Consider the following 20,897-nt stretch of genomic DNA (forward strand, 5'->3'; position numbering starts at 1 on the left):
TAAGTTTAAGGAAATATTTTAATAGACAAAATTGATACGGGTCACCAGAAAAAGTCATGACAATAATATATAAAGATAGTAACTTTTTATTATACTAAAGACAATACAAACAAAAAAAAAGTTGAGTAGTACACAATTTAAAGGACAATTTTCTCTAAAAACTGTAAGCTTTCAAGCTGAAAAAAATACATATATCAGATATGTAAGTAAAGTTAGGCTTATCACTAATATTTAAAAAAGCAACATTAGTTATGTTACTTGTTAGAGTGATATTTATAAGTACATAGTTTTATTGATTGGATCCTAAAGTAAAACAGTAAAGATAATATAGGATTGTTTTGTCCTTGGTGGAAAGTTGTAACACTTTTAATTCAAAACTAAAATCTTTAGTTACATGTTTCTTATAATGTTTCATGTAATGTCCACTTGATCTATTTTTAGATATGTGTATTACAATGCCCTGATCACAGCTTCAATAATACTCTTGTGAAAAAAGATCAGAAAACAGAGTGTTAAACAGTGCTAAATTATATTCACCTCAGTTTAATTATGTGAACTTTTTTATGTGTAAATACTCCATACAGTTTACACTGTGCGTAATAAGTCTGGTTTATACTATAAATATTATCAAGAGAAAATAGGTCAAAAGTTCCCATTGTAAGTATGGTTATCTTACTAATATAAACATTTAAAAATTAAATGGCTCAATTGGTAAATAAAGAAATATTAAACTTTTCATTCTATTTCCTACCAATCATTTCACAGTCATAGCTTAGAGACACTAAATTTTGCTCTAAAAGATGTGAACGTTTATCTTCTTTAAAAAATGATACTGATTCTCTAGAAGATCCTCATGCTATTTATCCAGTAACATTCAAGCACTTGCAATGGCAAATTACTAGCAGGAACACTGAAGTATGCAAAAGTATTAAACACACCAAGCTGTCCCTATTTCCAGGTGAAAAATTTGAGGAATTTAACGATGTATTTGTCCAGATTCATTTGCTTGCAGCTTCTCTAAAATGTCATCAAGTGCCTAGTTGTTAAGGCCAATGCCTTATATTTTTAAACATCAGAAAACATAAACACACTTTTGAACACTTCAATACAGGATAAACGAGAATAACTACATTCTACTGTAAATAAGAAAAAGTGAAATTATTTTCTCAGCAAAATCTAATTTAACCAAAAACTCAGAAGTTGTGTTCTTTAGAGGCATGTTAGAAAGCATTGGTCTTAAGAGATGATACAGAGCAGTTTTCTTCAAACATTTTTGCTCCCGTCCCCAAAAATAATTTTGACAAATAAATGGTGCCTTATGCATATTTAAATTAGATGAAAATTTTCATCATAAATTTTAGTTACAAAATATGTGCAATTTCTGCCATATTTAATACTGATTTTTTAAATAAATTCTAAATTAGTCTTCCAAATCTCCTACATAATATTAATACCATACTGGATACCTACTATCATTCTTCTAAAATAAAATATTTAAAATACAGGAATTTGTATTTCCCAGACTTTGTATTTACTTTCTACTTTCTCCACAGAACCTTATTCTACTTTGAACCTTGGAAATCTTTTCTTGATCACTATTAACACTTCTTTGAAGTAACTTACACAAACAACAAGCACATACTCATTGATATTGAAATTACCTTTAAATTAATTTTCTTTGCCCATAAGGCCCCCAGTATTTTTAATCCTCTGGAGTAATCATTACAACTTATATGAGCACATCATAATTGATCAAACAACAAATAAATTAGAAAAATTGACATAAAATTACTAAAAATGAAAAATGAAAGGCAAACTTTGATTGGAAAAGTATCTCGTAATGGAATAAATTAGGGGAGTGGTGTTTATGAGCCTTGATTTAAAAACCTTTGTTTGGCTCTCTGGAGATTTTACTTTTCCAGGAAATTCACCTTAGAAGAGTGAGCCTGGGTAAGAGATATGCCTTCCTTATAAAGTTAGGAGAACAGCAATGTGAAGTGAGAAATGGGAACAGAGAATGCCAACTGACCCCCTGTAGCATTTTTGGCAGGTCAACTTAAGGATGTGCGAATGGATTTTTGTAAAACTTTCTGTGCACCCCTCTCCCTCATGTCCTTATCACAATACCATTCTTCTAACATCCCTAGGGACATTGTTGTTAACTTGAGCTGTCTAAGAAAAAGTAGTTTTCCTGAGTTACTCCTTTGGATAAAGAACTAATTTTCAGTTTCTTAGATGGTACCATGTTACCTTTTGAAATCTGCTTTTGACCACTTGACTAGCCAATGTGCTATCTGAGCTATCACCTCACTAGTCAGCTCATTCCACACATGCACAGATTCTGAACTAAAAAAGCCATATTAAGGGATCCTAGCATAATAGCTCCATCTGTTAATAAGAACTCAATTAGCATATACTACTGGAAAAGCACTAGAGAAACAAATAGTCAGCTTTTAACATGTAAATACTAACTGGGCAAAACAGTCTATTAAAATATTTTAAAAGAACTCTAAAAAAATAAACACTGTATTACTATTGCTCATCTTAAAATGTAATGAATAGGGCCCTTATCCTGTGGAATGTCCTAAAATGTTTGGCTCAGTTGTACTACCTAGGTTGGCTTAAAGCAGAAGCAGAAAACCTTCCAGAAAGGATATGTTTGGCGTTCAGTCTCTGCAGATATGAGTTGACCTTATCCTGGAATGCCAGAGTGGCTTCACATCCACAGACATCTTCTGTGGAGATGAGTCTCCGTGCTTCTTGAATGGCTGTTGATGACAGTTACAAAATATTACAGCTAATTAGAAATCATAGCAAGTCAGGAAATCTACAATTCAATACTTCCATTTTTAAGACTTAACCAAAATGCGTTTTCCAGGAGGTAAAAGAGTGTAAGCACACAGATAGAGAAAATACTTTGGAAAGCTAATGTCACAGAAGATATTGAATTAGATTTTGGGAAGTGCTTACAGTTGCCAAAGCTGGGTGTTCGTTACATGAGAGTTCGTTATATTCTCTATACTTTTGTGATTGTTAGAAACTTTCTCTGATAGGAAGTAAAATTTTAAAAAGTTGATGTAGGAAGAAGCCAAAAATACAGAGCTAAGATAATCTTATTATGATACTGTGTCCTTATTAAGAAATGAAAATGAGGAAAACCGTTTTTTCTTTGTGTGGCCAAAATATTCAAGGATTAAAACTAGGTAATTCCTGATTTCCTATACAGACTATTATTCTATCGAATGGTCTGAATTGAGAGTTCTAGTTCTTACCCATAAATACTTTGGAACTAAAAAATTCAGGTTTGTATCAACATTTAAGCAAAGAACCTGGGAGAACAATAATGCTAACTCCTAGTTCCTTCTGAAATACAGTGACACAGCTATTCCTAGTCACTATCATAGCCCTTAAAGTTGCCTAATAGAAGTAAGAATAACTTCCCAGGTCTAAAGACTGATACACAGTCTTCCGTTTGAGTAGTATCATGGCCTGAGGACAGAGAGTGGTCCTTTGCTCCCACATTTTCTCCCACATTCTACAAAGAGAGGATATTGAAGGGTAAGAGGGCCATAAATTCACTTGATGAAATATAATCTACCTACCTGTCCAAATCCTGCTGACTTTTAGGGATAGCCAGCCCAAATCAGTCAGCCAGCCAGAAAGTATCTACTGAAATTAAGTGTATGCCCATCATCCCTGTACAAAGCATATAGTTGGCACTTAGAATACTTTTCTTATCTTGCCTGATAGACTATAAGCTCTATGAGGGCAGGGGCTCAGTGGGGTATTCTAACTAAAACACTCCACAGAAAATTTAAAACTGGGATGTAGCACAGTTGAAAGTTGAGAGATGGATCCATTCACAATGGCATCAAAAAGAATAAAATCTTTAGGAAAAAATTTAACAAAAGAAGTACAAGACTTATATACTGCAAACTACAAAGCATTGATTTGTCTCGTGTTCCTTCCTCAGGACCTGATAGCGTACTAGATACATGAGTAGCTCCATAAATACTTGCTGAGAAAATAAGTGAATGGCTTAACAAATGAGATCAGGACCTAACCCATCATAAACTATACAGGAATCCCCATCTTCCAGGAGAAGAAAAAAAATGCCCAAGACTGATTTTTCTGAGGACTAAACACCTGGATAGGGTGACAGCATCATGACATATTCGATTCTAGAAGTAAGCTGCTCCCTACTATCCTCACCCTCCCCAAGAAGCTGATCCATCCATACTTCAAATGAAGAAGTAATTACCAAGTAACCATCAGAGGCTGTGGAAGATGCTAGGCATACAGACATCTACTACCCTCCGGGGTTGACTTCACAGTCTGCAAGAGCATTAACATACAAGTCCCAGACTCTGGCTTTTCTTCCCAAATCTGCTTCACCCTCACCCTCCGTCTTCCTCCTCCCAGCTGCTCAAGGCTGATAGGAAAATCATCCTGTTCCTCGCCTGCCCTGTTTCCCAGCTCCTCTTTATATTCTGCCTCCGAAAAGTATCCGGAATCAGCTTGCTTCTGTCACCACTGTCACCCCCCTCACCCAAGCTGGGACCACTGCAACAGCCTCCGACTGGTCGCACCATCTGCTCTTCGTCCCCTCCAATCCGCACAGCAGCTGGGGTGACTTGTGAAAATATAAACAGAATCATGCCTCTCCGCTGCTTAAAACTCTCCAGTGACTTCCCAATTCCCACAGAATAAAATATAAACTCCTTTCCCTCACCCCACTAGATCAGCGTGACTGGGCCCCTGCCTCCCTCTCCCAGCTGACTGGCTGCTCATGCTTCCCTCACGCTGGCTCCTCTCCCACCAAAGCCACCACCACACAGACCTGGGTGGCATTGCTCTCCCTCCATCCGCCAGCAACTCAATCCCAACCTAACTATTGCCGATGCTCGGGTCTCAGGTGTCACTTCCTCATCCAGGGGTTCCCCCAACCCACACTGTCTCAGGACCCTGTTCTTTACCCATGGCTCTGATTTCACTTATAAACTGTTACTTCCTCGTCTTTTCCCCTTTACTGTTATCGAAGACCATATGTATTTTGTTCACAACTGTATACCTAGCGCCTAGAACATAGTAGGTGTTCTATTTACCGAATGGATGAAGGAATACACAAGTAACCACAGCACAAGGCATCCTGTACTGAAAGAAGACAGAGCTCAATGGGAGGAGCCGGGAACTCTGGTCGAGGGGCTAAAATTAAACAAGGCCTGGAAATTAAAGAAGCAAACACTCTTTTGCAAAATGAGATTCACACAAAGTAGAGAATTCTTATGCAAGTTATGAAGCATATTGAAAATAAACCCTAATAAAGCTACTGCACACATTAAAATATTATGAATAGGGTTGCAGAGACCTCCTTCAGTAAAAACATAAACACAGTCTAGAAGATATTTCCAACACATAAAACAACATTTATATCCAGAGATGTGAAGAGTTCCTTTGAGTCAGTAAGAAAAATACAAATAACCAGATAGAAAACTAAGGGCATAAATAACATCCCCCAGGAAAAAACTGAAATGACCAATAAACACAGGAAGAGGTTCTTAACCTCTCTAGTAACCAGGAAATGAAAAAAATAAAGACCGCAGGGAGATACTTTTTTGCATCAACTAGACTGGCAAAAATTTAATGCAACAAAACCAAATGTTGGCCAGGATGTGGTTGTTGGATTTTGACAAGCAAAAGCAGCGAGGGAAGGGGATCCCAGCAAAGGGTGGACATGGGGGGCAGAGCACGTTTCCAGAATATCCACGTGGTGGAGCACAGGACGTGGAAAGGAGTGAATCTGGGGATGAAGGGAGTGACCGTGAAGAAGAGAGGTCGCCAGGGGCAGGGAGAGAGGGGAATGGTACAGAGCTTCACTCTGGGATGATAAAGCACTACCGATGGAGTGGGAGACGGTGCACAACAGGAATGCACTTAGCACCACTTAACTATACTTTTAAAACATCTTAAAAATGTTTAAAATGTGAAATTGTGTGTTATGTGTCTTACCACCACCACAACAGAAACCCCAACTCAGGAAGTGACTTTGATTAGAACGAAAAGCAGAGAGAGGAAGGACCCAGGAGGGAAGAAGGGCGGTGGGGAGAATGGTTTCCTTCTGAAGGCAGCTGGGGGACACTGGAGGATTGGGACCAGGAGGGACACTCAGCACTGTGCTTCAGACTTGGAGAGGAAGGCTTCCTCCCAGGAGATTCTCTTCCAAACAACAAAGGCTCCAAGGGGCAGTCTTTACCTGAGCACGTCTTCCTGTCTTCGTTCAAGGTGTAGCCAGCATAACACTCGCAGTGATAGGCCACCGCCCCGTCGTCCACACAGATGTGCTGGCAGCCGTGAGAGCCCAGAGCACACTTGCTGAGAACTGCCCACGAGTGCGGCAGGAAAGAAAATATTCCCGAGTTACAGTAGGAAACCAAAGGCAGATTCCTGGGCGAGAAAAGCTTCGGTCTGGTGGCAACAGATGCAGAGGATGAACCCTTCAGTCGTCAGCAAAGCATCTCCCACTTTTCAGGAGAAAGCCCGTTTTCCTTTTCTACATCTCACATCCCTCCAGCCTCGCCTTTTCCTGGCTCCCCGCTTTGCCTTTACATGTCTTGCAGATATCTGGGGGGTGCCTTCTCGTTCTTTCCTGCCTATAGTACTGGGACTGCACTGACTTTGATTATAGCCCAGACCTTACCTTCGGCTTTTTCTGATGACCACAGATGCCTCCAACATCTCAAGCCACACGTGGATCATCTTCACCATCACCAAAAATAATGTATTAGCGACCCACTCGTGCATGGAGCTAAATTAGATGCTGTGTTGACCAAGGGCCTGCCCTTAACAGTGTACAAAGTGGGAAAGGGACACCTGGGTGGCTCAGTCAGTTGAGTGTCTGGCTCTTAGTTTCAGCTCAGGTCATGATCTCACAGCTTGTAATTTTAACCCCCACGTCAGGCTCAGCACAGACAGTGTGGAGTCTGCTTGGGATATCTCTCTCCCTCTCTCTCTGCCCCTCCCTGGCTTTCTCTCTCTCCCTCTCTCTCTCTCTCCCTCTCTCTACAAAAATACATAAACATTAAAAAAAAAAAAAAAAGAGCATACAAAGTGGGAGAGAAAACCCCAGCCTGCACACATATGTACACATCCACAAAGAGATAATGGTAAGGAGATGTGTATGTTTGGATAGTGAAGCATTTATTATCTGTCACGTAAATATATTACAAGGAGGTAGACGGTTTGCCCAGATTTGAGTGGAGAGCTGACAAAAATGCTATGCTTGTCTGGTCCCATGTCCAGACTGCCCTGGGGACAAATAAAAACAGCAGGTTTCCCTTAATAAACCCAGAAAATCTTCCATGGAAACACAGGTGTTTCGTCCACCACCACAGGGGACCAACCTAATTGGTTTGTACCCCTCTAACTCTTAAGTATCCCTCCACACTCAGGAAACTTCCATGGCTCACTGTTGCCTATAAAAGAGCTTTGGGGCATCTGGGTGGTTTACTCGGTTAAGCGTCCGACTTTGGCTCAGGTCATGATCTCTCTGTTCATCAGTTCGAGCCCCAGATCAGGCTCTGTGTTGACAGCTCAGAGTCTGGAGCCTGCTTCAGATTCTGTGTCTCCCTCCCTTTCTCTCTGCTCCTCCCCTACCCCTCAAAAATAAATCAACATTTTTAAAAATCTTATATAAAAGAGGTTTGAGTGAAATGCAAATCTCTACATAATTTATTCATAGAGCATCTTTCCAACTTTGATATTCCCCTTCATTACTTCAGATTTGTCTAGCAAAATGCCAAATAACAGAATGTTTCATTTTCCCCCTTATCCCACACCACCAGCTGCTCTACTGACAATGGGCCATGCTTCCACCCCCAGCCCCTGAACTGGCCTCCACATTTAATCTACAAGCCTTGCTACCGCCCAGCAGGGGAAAGCAGGCCATTAGAGGGGATGTGACCCATGTTATGCACCCCAGCTTTAGAACAGCATCCATCATTACTTTAAAATATATAAATGCTAACTTTCCACGATCTGACCTTGCTATTCTACCTACCTTTGCTACCCTGTGCTACCTGTGCAACCATGAAACAGTTTGGCCTGGTGTTTGAGAGCATGTGTAACCACCAGAGCAAGTGCCTGGGTTCAACTCCTCACTCTGCTGCCCACCAGCTGAGTGACCATGACCAAGTTATTCAACCTGTCTGTGCCTCGGTTTCCTCATAAAGTTGCTCACAGCAAATGCCTAGAACCATGTACAGCATATAGTAGGCACTGAAGAATGATGGAGATTGTGACGGAGTATTGCCTGGAGTAGTCTGTCTTAACTGAACATTCTCTTCGATTTTTTTTTTTAAATAAAATGTTCCACTTTATTCCATAATATCTGTTAGTTTAAATATACATTTGTTTTAGTTTCCTTTTTCAAGGTCTTCAGTGTTCCTCTTGGCTTAAAGTATCAAGTGGGATATTTGTAACCAGTTTGAGAGTACAGCCCTGGGGCCTCTCCACCCTACCCAGCAAGCCAACAGAAGCCACTCCCCATGGCCATCTGGCTCTCCAGCCCTCTGTCTAAACCTTCACCATCCTCAAGGCTCACCTCCTGCCCTACCTACTCCAGGCAGCCTGCCTCCCCAGTATCCACAGCCCTCGGTTACTGTCTGTCCTTCTCTCTGGCTAGTCTCCACTTTCTCAAAAGTATTGGTTCTCTTTGCGCCCAGCCTATAAATTGCTCAGAGAAAGAAAGTATGCTTCTTTACATCCTCACAGCACTTTGCACGGTCCTGGAAAAATAGGTGCTCGGTACTCTTTATTTCTGGTTTTTTTTTTTTTTTTTTAATTAAGTAGGCTGGATGCCCAGTGTAGAGCCCAACATGGGGCTTGAACTCATGACCCTGAGATCAAGACCTGAGCTGAGATCAAGAATCAGACACTTAACTGGCTGAGCCACCAAGGCATCCCTCTTTTTTAAATTATTTTTAAGTTTATTTATTTATTTTGAGAGAGAGAGGAAGAGGACCAGAAGGAGAGTGGCAGAGAGAAGGGGACAGAAGATCTGAAGCAGGCTCCGTGCTGACAGCAGACAGCCTGACACGGACCTCAAACTCACGAGCAATGAAATTATGACCTGAGCTGAAGTTGAATGCTTAACCAGCTCAGCCACCCAGGCACCCCTCTTTTTTTTTTTTTTTAAAGGAATTGATGATTTGCCATTTCCCTTATTCTCTCTTAAAAAGGTCACATAATATCTCTCCTCAAGGGACAGGAACATATACATAATAATCTTTTTAAAAAGTTTGAATATGCCAAAATTAAACACCACCTTGAGAGGCATGAATTTCTCTTAGAAAGTGTTTTTACATTATAAATGCCAACCTGTTCTGCCAGTGAGTTTAAATCAAATTAATGAGGACTGGCCAAGTCATAAGGCTCAGATTCACTGAAGATTGATCATCTAGAAACTGTCAGGGAACAACTTACCTCAAACTTACTGGAAGATCTGTGTGGGTCTAATTTAGTCATTGACAAAGTCTCCTTTACTAAAATAATCCAGCTTTAAGATTAACGCTACAGAAAAGTTCCTGGCCAAGTTTTAATTGGAAAAAGATCAGTTCAGCCTATCACACCAAATAGTTACTGTCCAACTGACTTCCTCTAAAGTTACCATTTGCTTTACAAGTCCCCGGTGTACAGAGCTATAAAATTTTCCTGGATAAGGACCCTACATTCAATTAGCTTTTCTCATCTCCCCCACTCCCTACCCATTTCTGAAGTGAGCTATATTTGCAAAATCAAGTGAGCTCACTGCTGTCTGAGCAATGTGTGCCTCAGTCTGTAAGTACAGTAGAAGGTCTAAAGTCCGATTCTTTAAACGGTCTTTGAGAATCTCTCACTCTGTGAATTGCAAGTTGGTTTCACTATCATATAAAGAGACAATGATGGAAGAATTTGTTCACTGGATCTTACCGGAACACGTTTTATTATCTGCATTCAGAGTGTAGCCTTCGTAGCATTCACAGTGATAGGACCCACCTCTGTCATTCACACAAACGTGCTGACAGCCATGTGTACCAAAAGCACATTGATCTTGAGCTGCCAAACAAAAGTCCAGGAGAAGAGAAATGAAAAGTAGAAAAGGCTTCTATTATCCACACATAGGAATCCTCTCACTTGCAGCTAGAAATATATAAGGCAAACCATTTAGAAAGCTTCCACAGCCATCTGTACTATTGGCTTATGGAAGTAAGATGAGTTTAACAAAATCCTACGCACACAGTGCTTATTCTTCATCTTTCCCCAACTACTTTTCAAAATCATCAAGACTGAGTTTTTATAATCTAAGTATCTCATAAATACTTTCTAAAGCATTCCTTTGGGGCTTATTGTATTTACATTGAATCAGAGGGGTACCAGCAATTATGTGGCTAATGACACTAGTTCACAAAAACATCAAATTTGAGTCTAAAGAAACTGTAATTCAGCCCTCTCCTATTATAAGTGAGGAAGCTGAGGGGCACCTGGATGGCCCAGTCAGTTAAGCATCCAACTTCAGCTCAGGTCATGATCTCACAGTTCATGGGTTCAAGCCCCACATCAGGCTCTGTGCTGAGAGCTCAGAGCCTGGAGCCTGCTTCAGATTCTGTGTCTCCCTCTCTCTCCTGCTCACACTCTGTCTCTCTCTCAAAAATAAATAAACATTAAAAAAAGTAATAAGTGAGGAAGCTGAATCCAAAAGAAACCAACTGACTCAGGACAGCATCAGAACTCAAGATCCAAACTGTCACTCAGTACACTTTTCTCTACACAGACAAGATACTTTTCAACTGCTTTTTATCTTTAAACTTTTCACTTTGAAATTATTGCAAGGCATATGAAAAAGTTCCAAAAATAGTACAAAAATTCCTGTACTTCGCCCATCTCCCCAAATGTTAGCATCCCACATAACCATAGTACAATCATCTAAATGGGGAAATTAATGCTGACCCAATACTATTAACTAATCTGCAGGCCTCATTCAAATTTTACCATTTGTTCCACCACTAATGTCCTTTTTCTGGTCCAGGATCAAATTGAGGACCCATATTGCATTTCATTGTCACATGTTCTTAGTCCCTTCCTATCTGGGACATTTCCTCAGTCTTTGTCTTTCATGACCTTGACACCTCTGAGAAGCCGTGGAAAATTACTTCGTAAAATGTCTCCAAATTTAGGTTTGTTTGAAATTTCCTCATGATTCTGGATGTTTAGCAAGAATACAACAGGAGTACTATGATGCCCTCAGGACATCATGTTGGGAGATGCATGATGTCACCGCGGGTCATTACTGGAGGTGTTCACTCTGACCACCGGTTCAAGTGGTGCCTGCCAGTTTTCTCCACTATGAAGTAACTGTTTATCCCATGGTAGGTAATAATAGTGTTCTTTGATTTTAACCTACTAAACTGTCTTTAGTTTAGTAGGAAAGCACTGATAGGGCTGGGTACAGAGATGGAAATGAACAACACACTCACGCATGTGGGCCATGATACGTACATGCTGTCATTCTGACTTATCTAATAAGACTCAGAAAAGGGAAAAGCCCAAGAGAGAAAAATCTGCCAACTGCCTTGTCAGCATGACCTACCCATCCAACACCAGCTGAGAAGGCATATAGATAGGGAGGTAGCAAAGTAAACCCTCCTCCCCACTTACCTGAACATGTCTTCTTGTCTTCATTCAAGGTATAACCTTCATAGCACTCACAGTGATAAGAGCCAGTTCTGTCATTCACACAGATGTGTTCACATCCATGAGTGTTAAGAGCACACTTATCAATAGCTATCAAAAGATGATTGGGACAAATGTAAACACACAGAAAACATGGTAAATTAATTATGAGCCACCACACACACACACACACACACACACACACACATGCTGCCACTGAAACGAGGCAGCTTAGCACAACAGGAAGACTACCGGACAGAAGGCTGGGAACTGATGTCCTGTGTTAGCTCTTCACTAACAGACCCTATGACATGGGTAAGTCTTCTTCCTCTGTTGTGTCTCAATTTCATCAGCAATAAAATTAGTATGTTGAACTAAATAATCTCTAAGTTTCCTTCCTCTCAAAACATTTTTTCTAGGATTTAAAAAAAAAATAGACCTAATTCTCATCTTTATTGACTATATTTGAGTATTCAGACACCAAATGAGTGAGAACCTCTCCAAACTTTCTTCTATGTCTAAATTCAATGAGCAGCTTTGGTTGCAGGGGTGAAGGGGCAGCTTGTATTTAATTAAGTAAAATCCAGGAAAAGTTCCAAATCCTCAAAAGTACCAAAAGTGTTGGCCCCCTTCCTTCCTAACCCATTTCTCTACTAACCCTTTTCTCTAAAACTAATAATAAGTATTACAAATAAGCCGATTTATGTATTACCTAACTTTACTCCAACAATTTTGGAGGAAAAACACAGATAAGCAACAGTAAGCCAACCAAAAGTCAGTCAGGAGAAAAGCAGAAGGCCAGTCCAAACACTAGACAGTAGGTCCCCAGGTAGGTCACAGTCAGACACCATCCCCTGAGCAAGCCTCACCTGAACATGTCTTCATATCGGCGTTCAGGGAATATCCTTGGCTACACTCACAGTGGTGTCTGCCTTCCCCATCACTGATACACACGTGCTGGCACTGGTGTGTGCCAAGCGCACACGGGTCCAGAGCTGTGCACAGGAAGTTTACAATAGTCAGTATTAACATGTAAGAAACATTCCAAATAACTCTCTTCCATGTCAGAGAGACATCACTCTCTGGGTTCCTTTTCAATTATAGCTCACTATAAAAACTGGCTATTTGTTTTTAGCCTCTGGCTCATTGGAAATGCCGCTTTTCAACTAATAATGTTATGAATTTAAAATCATAGATTTTGTTGTCAGCTTTCTCAAAGAGAAAGGAAATTTTGAATTGGGAGCTGAAGCCAAGCACTTACATGGGTCAAGTCTTCGATTTATCCACCTGTTGAGGAAAAAGACTTTTACTTCCCAATTGCAAGACATGGGGAGAAATGCAGTATACTTCTTGAAGGTCTGTGAGCTAGCTGGCCTGTTACAGCCTCTGGTTTCCAAGGGATCTATCATCTGTGTCAAAACAGAAGCCATAGGCAGGCATCCCTCCGGCCCCGGAACTCACTCACTCTTGGGCGTCAAGACACATTTGAACACGCAAACGGTGGAAGTTAATGCCTGTAACTGCCTTCTGAATGTGCAGCATGGCACTTGAGCCCAGATGCTTACATATGAAATTTCAGACCCTCTAATATCTGCAAGGAGAATAAACTCACACGCTCGATGCAAGCAGGTGAAAAGAAAAGGAAGACCAGAATAAATCAGATTACGTTAGCTAAACTGCATACCCATCTTTTCGCTCCTGGAGTTGTTTATATATTACTGGATTTATTTTCCCTAGTGACATGCTTTGAAGAAGAATCTATGGATTTAGTCATTTCTGAGAAACCAAGGAGGACTGTTGGAGGAGGCTGGCATCCCTGGGCAGGTAACCCAGCCTCGACTGCTTTGGCAACAGGTCAAGGCTAACATTTGCCCAAGAAGGGCCCTTTCATGGAATGATCTTTCCAACCCGTTGACTACAACAAGCTGCCCCTCAGTCTTTTTTCCATAGAGAGGAGATTTTTTCCCCCAGAACAAGCAGGCCTTTTGTACCAGAAGGAAAAGATTGCCACTCACCACTTGCTACTTTATGGCCTTCAAACCCAACCCCAGGTGCTAGCTGTGAGACCCAACTCTGCCACAGACCAGCGTCTTTATGGAAAAGCTCTCACCCACAAACACAGGGGGTTTTCCTGGGAGAAAGAAAGCCATGTTCTTTTGAGAAACCAATGAATGCGAAGTGGATGCCACCAAAGCCAAGGACAGCTTGTAGAGGCCCAGTGTCTTGGGACAGGAAAGACAAGGGGCCACTGGCCAGGTCTGGTTGAGATGAGGCCAAACTTTGCTCCAGACCAAGACTTCATCTCCTGTTTCCTGACAAACTGGTGATTGCTGAGCTCCACATTAATTTCGATGTAAAGACTTCTTGAAATTTGCAATTGTAATTATTGATTCACTTGTTTGTCTCATCACCACCCCTAAACTACTGCTTAATAGTAGGGAAGGAATATTTTTATCTTCATATCATCAGTGATTAATTAATGCACATCGAATAAAGAGATGGGGAATAGATTACATAGCAAAAGGTAACTACATCTTAAAATTCACCTGAACTAGGGACACCATAGCAAAAGGTTAACTACGTTTTAAATTCACCTAGTTGGTTAAACATCCAACTCTTGATTTTGGCTCAGGTCATGATCTCATGGTTTGTGAGACTGAGCCCCATGTGGGGCTCTGCCCTGACAGCACAGAGTCTACTTGAGATTCTCTCTCTCCCTCTCTTTCTCCCCCCCTCCCCTGTTCATGCGCAGGCGCACGCGTGCGTGCACACACACACATGTGCACTCGCTCTCTCTCTCAAAATAAATTATAAAACTAAAACTAAAAAAATAAAAATAATAAAATTCACTTAAACTGAAACTTTGCCCANCTCCCCCTCCCCTGTTCATGCGCAGGCGCACGCGCGCGCGCACACACACATGTGCACTCGCTCTCTCTCTCAAAATAAATTATAAAACTAAAACTAAAAAAATAAAAATAATAAAATTCACTTAAACTAAAACTTTGCCCATACCTGTCTGGATAACTGCACAGAGGGCTTTGAAAGAATAATATAACTAAATGATTTACCAAAATTAAGCATGAATATAGATAGATAGAAAGATGATTGATTGATAGATAAATAGACAGATATATAGTTAGAAAGAAACCTAAAAAGTATGAGTCTCACACATTCATAACTCTGATCAGTGACTAAAAATAAAGCCTAGCCTTAAATAGATTCATATTCATGGATTTGACTGATTCATGCTAAAAATTCCAACTAAATTAGCACACCCAGGGGCACCTGGGTAGCTCAGTCGGTTGAGCATCCAACTTCAGCTCAGGTCAGGATCTCGTATTTCGTGAGTTTGAGCCCCAGGTCAGGCTCTGTGCTGAGAGCTTGGAGCCTGGAGTCTGCTTTGGATTCTGTGTCTCCATTTCTCTCTGCCCCTCCCCTGCTCACACTGTCTCTGTCTCCATCTCTGTCTCCTTCTCAAAAAAATTTTAATTAACATACTCATATTCAAACTCCATCCTAAAGGGAAAAAGACAGAAGGACAATAACAATGATTTTTTTAAAAATCTGCTTCTTGCTACCTCACAAGTGAGCTGAAATCCCAACCTCCTTAGTTCCTAATCCCATCCCTCCACGAAGAACCATCAGAGGAAGAGCAGAATCTGAGAACTAGTGCATCTAGGGAATAAGCAGAACACTGACTGCCAGCTACACTGGAAAGCAGGCCCGCTGATCCTTCCGTGGGCAGACAGACAGATGCTGCTCCCTGTCTTCTGCAGGAAAACAGGCAGAGTTCTGTGACATCCAGCGATGGTAAAGCTAAAGAAAATGCCTAGGGAAAATGGAGTTGTGGGCAGAGGGGAGAAAAGAGGCATCTTGAGTTTTTTCTTTTTCTTTTTCTCTGACCCCATCAGGGAACAGCAGGATCATTTATCCTGGATATTTCCAGACCTTCACATTTCTAATGCAAACATGAAGATTTTATGAGCAAACCAAGTTATATATAAAGCAACTCTATATTCCTAAACCAACAAAGTGTGTTTACGTTGGTTTAAAACACACACACACACACACACACACACACACAAGAAAAGCACTGCTTATATTTCAGTTTTCCATAAAGTTTCCACCCCCCCCAAAAAAAAAAAGAATAAATCTTTTCTTTCTTTGGATACACAATGTCTGAATATAACATCCTTTCTCATTGGAAGCAGACTTACCGCAAAAGGTCTCCTGGAATCTAGAGGAAAGTTTCTCGATAACCCCGTAGGTCTCCACGTAGAAAACGTGCTCATCTAGGGGCTCACTGGCCATCATCTTGAGGGACTCCATGTCTGCCCGGTCCACGCCCACGGCATAGAGCTCAATACCAGACGCCCGGGCTCGGGCGGCCACCTCATTCACCTGGTCCTGAGGCCTCCCATCTGTCACAATGATGGCCACCTTAGGGATGTTGGACGTGGGCCCTCGAGCTCCGGCCTCCACCGTGAAGGCCTCATCCATCGCTGTCTGGATAGCCAGGCCTGACATGGTGCCTGTAGACAAGGGTGTGATCCGGGCCACGGCCCGCTTCAGCGACTGCTTATCTGAGTGGGTCTGGAGATGGAACTCAATCTTCACAGTGCTAGCATAGTTCACCACTGCCACCCGTGTGTCCTCTGCCCCAATGTCCAGAGTGTCAATTATCTGGGAGACAAAGGTTTTCACCTTGGTGAACTCAAGGGGCCGCACACTGCGAGAACTATCGATGATAAATACCAAGTCCAAGGGCTTGCTCTTGCAAACACCTGCAAAGAAGAGTGTGGGAAAACAGGCATGGTGAAATAATGATCTGATCCCAATCAGCAATGGGGTCATCTGCACACCCAGAGAGCCCTGGGGTTAAAGACCCCACTGTCTGCTGTCTTCCCCCAAGACCATCCCTGCTTTAGATGTGAAAAACTCCAAGGCCTTCCAAATTCCCTACTGAGAATTCACATTGAGGGATGAAGCTTCTCCAAATATCTCCCCTACAGGCTGGCTGAGCCCCAAAATTTCACTGAGAACCTCATCCCTCTGCATCAAGTTTTGCTCCCAAGATTCCTCTTGACTCCCGGGAATGAATGGATTCCAGATCTTTCTTGGGCATCTTGGCCGTGAGCCAATGGGACAGTGTCCCTGAGTGGTGTGAAAGGTGAACTCAGGACAGCCTACCTGCACGTTGCCTTGCCCAGGCTTCGCAGACAACTCAGGCAATGGTGCAGTTCGAGGCAAGCACACTGCTGCTTTTCTGGAGGTTTCCTTCTCCTACTCCACTGCCAAGGAAAAACTGCCCCAGGGTAGCCCTAAATGCCCCCTTCTTCTCATCATTCATCAGGTTTAGTGAACTCTGGGGCCTCACAAGCCTGAGATCCTCAAAAGTGGGAAGAAGAATGACAACTCAATCTGACCCATATCCGCTGTGCTTCCATCTCTGTGCGTGTATTTGGTTTTTCAGAAGCAGAGGCAGCCACTGGTGTGTACCCTCTGCCCCCACCAACCTCTCATGGCCACCCCCTTTCACTTTTTTCATCCACCAGCTACTTTCTTGAGGGCCTCCCATGTATTAAGCTACAGAAGCAAAGAAGCTTGAATCTTTCCTACTCAAAAGTTCCAAGCAAGTTGCAGTAACACCGCAAATCTTTGTTTCCATCTGCTGTCTTCTCCTTCTCCCCCAATATCGTTCTACACTCCTCCCTCTCCCAGCCATCAAAATCAAGTCATAAAGTCAGGACTGGCTGAGAGAAAAGCCAGGTATTAAACACCTTTTTCAAATCATCCCTCCTTCTTCACACACACACACACACACACACACACACACACACACACACACCACTCATCATACACGTCAAGTCCTAAATGGAAATGCAACTGATGCTTGAGCATAAAGCACCAACCAGCGTTCTCTCCCTTCTGAACAGGGGGCTGGAAGGCAATGCTACTGTAAGAAGGCAATTTACACAGTGACCAAGGGGAAAAAGATGGATTCAAAACAAACTCCTAGGCAAGACAGTTTGGGACAGAAAAAGCCTGATCTGGATCAGGAATGATGCCTCTATATAGTTTTCTTCTAAAAACTTAAAATGAGCCTCTTGGTTTTATCCAGCTTCCTGGAGGTATTCAATTAAGAAAATAAACCATACCTTACTTTCAATAACATTTTAGAGATCACAGGGTACCAACACAATAACCCTGTAAACAACCTTCAGAGGTGCAAATCTTGTTTTTATACCCATTTTACAGGTGAGAAGCCTGAAGTTCAGAGAGGTGGAGGAGCCAGAAAACACCAGATCATGGACTGGAGTCCAAGTTCCCTGATTCCCAGCCTAAAGGGGCTTTTCACTGTATGGCTTCCTTGCTCTGAGGCAATATTTTCCACCACAAAAAAATCCACATTATCTCATGTACCTAGTAAACATCCTGCTTGTTGTCTTTGAATCACCATCCTGAAATATGCTGTATGTCATGTATTTAGTTAAGTCAAAAGGAATTAGGTCTTTAAAAAAAAAAATAACCTCCAGAATTTCATTTCATCCCTTGATTACCATGCATCAGGAGCAAGGAAGATGAATCATATTGAAAATCCTTCCTGGACATAGATATAGGTATTTTGGCATAACTGGAGTAAAAGGATAAATACAAGGTGAGCCCATATTTGAGAATGATTTCACACACATCCAAATAGTGTCCTTACTAATGTCAAGGTTGTATTCTTACAGTAAATATGCATGATTCCTTCCTTCTCACATGTAATCCTGTATCAGAGAGGTGTGGTGGACAAAATCATGTTCTCTCCCCCAAAAGATGTCCATGCCCCAATCCCTGGAACCTGTAAATATGTTACTTTATCTGGGAAAAAAACTTTGCTGATGTGATTAAGTTAATGACCTTGAGAAGGGGAGTTCATCCTGGATTATTGGGGTGGATCTGATGTAATTACAGAGATCCCTAAAAGTGGAAGAAAGGCAGGAGAGGACATAGTAATGAGATATGAGAAGGACTCAACCTGCCTTTGGTGGCTTTGAAAATCGGGAAAAGGCCATGAGTCAAGGAGCGAAGACAGCCTCTACATGCTGAACCAGGCAAGGAAACAGTCTCCCCTAGATCTTCCCCAAAGGGAAACAACCCTGCTGACACAATTTTAGCCCTTTGAGACTAATGTTAGACTTCTGACCTACAGAACTCTTACTTAATACATGGGTGCTGTTTTTAAGTCACTAAGTTTGTGCTAATTTGTTACAGTAGCAATAGAAAACGAATATGGGGGCTCAACTTCCATGGCAAGAAATTCTGTGAACATCTGGTTACTTCCTGATTGAACGCCCTCTGCAATATCGCTGTTTTTGAATCTCACTTCCCTTTATTAGACAGATAGCAGCACTTCGATTCTCAGAAACCAAGAAAGTGAGAATCTGAATTTCTTAAAAGATTTCCATACTTCCAATTTTGCTGATTTCGGACAGCCCTGCTAGAAATAAAAGTCTATAGCAAAGCATAGCAATTTCTAGTCAAAAAGAAGGGAATTTGGAAAAGGGTGAAATGTGATGTTTATTAAAGGTTTAGCAGGGCACCTGGGTGGCTCAGTCTGTTAAGCGTCCGACTTTGGTTCAGGTCATAATCTCACGGTTCAAGGGTTCAAGCTCCGTGTAGGGCTCTGTGCTGACAGCTAGCTCAGAGCCTGGAGCCTGTCTTCGGATTCTGTAACTCCCTCTCTCTCTTACCCTCCCCTGCTCATGCTGTCTCTCTCTCTCTCTCAAAAATAAATAAAACATTTAAAATTTAAAAAATAAATAAATAAAGGTTTAGCATTCAAGGTCAGTTTGGATTCCAAGTAATGCAGGACCACTGCTGCTTTGGGGGAGCGTGAACACCCCATGCGGAATCCCTCGGCACCCAGTCCCATCCCCAAGGGAGGTGGGTCGGGACCAAGAGGCAAGGTTACCTTTTAGAAGAAAGGCTTCCCTGCCCTCCTCCCACCCAGGAGTAACCAGCAGGCTACCCGCTGAGCTGAAGTTAACCCTGTAAACCCTGGTACTCTCTGGCTGTAATGCTGTCACCATTTCAAATCCAGCCCATTGGGGCTGATGCAGGAATGAATCCTTTTTGTTCTTTCTCAGCATTATCCAAAAAGGTGCAGAAGGGGAGAGACAAAACAAATCAACCTAAGGCATGAAGCGTCCCTGGATGAACGAGACTGGAGCCCCAGAAAATGGTTTGGTGCACCCTCTCTTCAGCAAGACTGAAACTGGACATTTTGTTGATGAAGATAAAGTAGTATGTGAGCCATTTTTAAGAGGTTGGTAGACTGTAGCAGTGGAAAGACCCTTGTGTAGGATTCTGGAGCCCAGAGGAGTTTTATTCTGGGCTCTGACACTGATTTGTTCTGCCGCTTGATAAACTGCAGTTTAAGCTTTTAGGGGTTGTGTTAGATGATCTTCCAGCTCTGCTGTTCTCAGAACCTCTGCCAGAGGAACCAGCTACTGACCAAATAGGGAAATGGGATTGTTCACCAAAGACCCAGTGTCCTGTGTTTGAGGATCTAAGTAAGTAAATGTTGGGATTGGGACCCAGTCAGTTCAAGCAGAACACCTGGTCATGGGCAGAAGAGTGGAGACCAGGATGGTTACAAGGCAGGTCTGGGGCCATCCAGGGGGCCCCTCAGGTTTCCTTCAGGGACTCACACCCCCGCCCCACCTCCACCCCCTGGGAATTCCAGTTTGAATTCTGGTCCAGATGCTAGACTGAACCGTGACAGCCTGAAGGCTGTGGCCAGGGGAGGAAGGGTCACACACACTGATGCGGGGCTACCGATGAAGTGATTTCCAGAGAACTAAAGGCAGAATCTCAGGGTTTGTTCTGAGAGGGAGGGGTTGACACCAGGAAGCTGAGAGGCGGCTGGCGTTCCCGCGCTGCTCCATCCTCCAGGCCCAAATTTCAGAAGGAAGTGGCTGGACTTTGAGCTTCAGGTGACCCAAATTCTAGTCACCACTATGAGTGACTTTGGGCATCTCCCTTCCCCACTCTGGACCTGTTTCGCCCACAGGATTCATCAGGGAACGGGACTGCTTGCCCCGCGTCTCAGTCTGGCCCAGGCTCGGATGGACGCAACACTCGGCGGCTGCACGGGGCTCCTCCAGGTGGATGCTCCGCTTCCCTTACCGCTCATCCTTCCA

At 42.3% G+C, this 20,897-nt stretch overlaps 1 protein-coding gene across 1 annotated transcript; it reads right to left on the bottom strand.

Moving 5' to 3' along the window:
* Positions 1–179: 179 nt before the first annotated feature.
* MATN3 (matrilin 3) lies at positions 180–17,139 on the bottom strand. The gene is made up of 8 exons (XM_077751054.1): positions 17,136–17,139; positions 15,927–16,493; positions 12,576–12,701; positions 11,692–11,817; positions 9,967–10,092; positions 6,254–6,379; positions 2,658–2,768; positions 180–1,032 (listed from the first exon to the last, which is right to left on the bottom strand). Exons 1-8 carry the CDS (start codon positions 17,137–17,139, stop codon positions 977–979), a joined length of 1,242 nt encoding a protein of 413 aa, XP_077607180.1. The 3' UTR covers positions 180–976.
* Between the last annotated feature and the right edge of the window lie 3,758 nt (positions 17,140–20,897).

This window comes from Crocuta crocuta, unplaced genomic scaffold (genome assembly GCF_008692635.1).
Source record: "Crocuta crocuta isolate KB4526 unplaced genomic scaffold, BGI_CrCroc_1.0 scaffold129, whole genome shotgun sequence".
NCBI lineage: Eukaryota > Metazoa > Chordata > Mammalia > Carnivora > Hyaenidae > Crocuta > Crocuta crocuta.

Excerpts from the sequence above, each read along its gene's own strand:
- MATN3 (XM_077751054.1), bottom strand. Across the intron at positions 11,818-12,575 it reads CGATATGAAGACATGTTCAG|CTATTGATAAGTGTGCTCTT; the intron begins GTGAGGCTTGCT and ends ATCTTTTGATAG. Across the intron at positions 10,093-11,691 it reads AGACAAGAAGACATGTTCAG|CTCAAGATCAATGTGCTTTT; the intron begins GTAAGTGGGGAG and ends TTTGTTTGGCAG.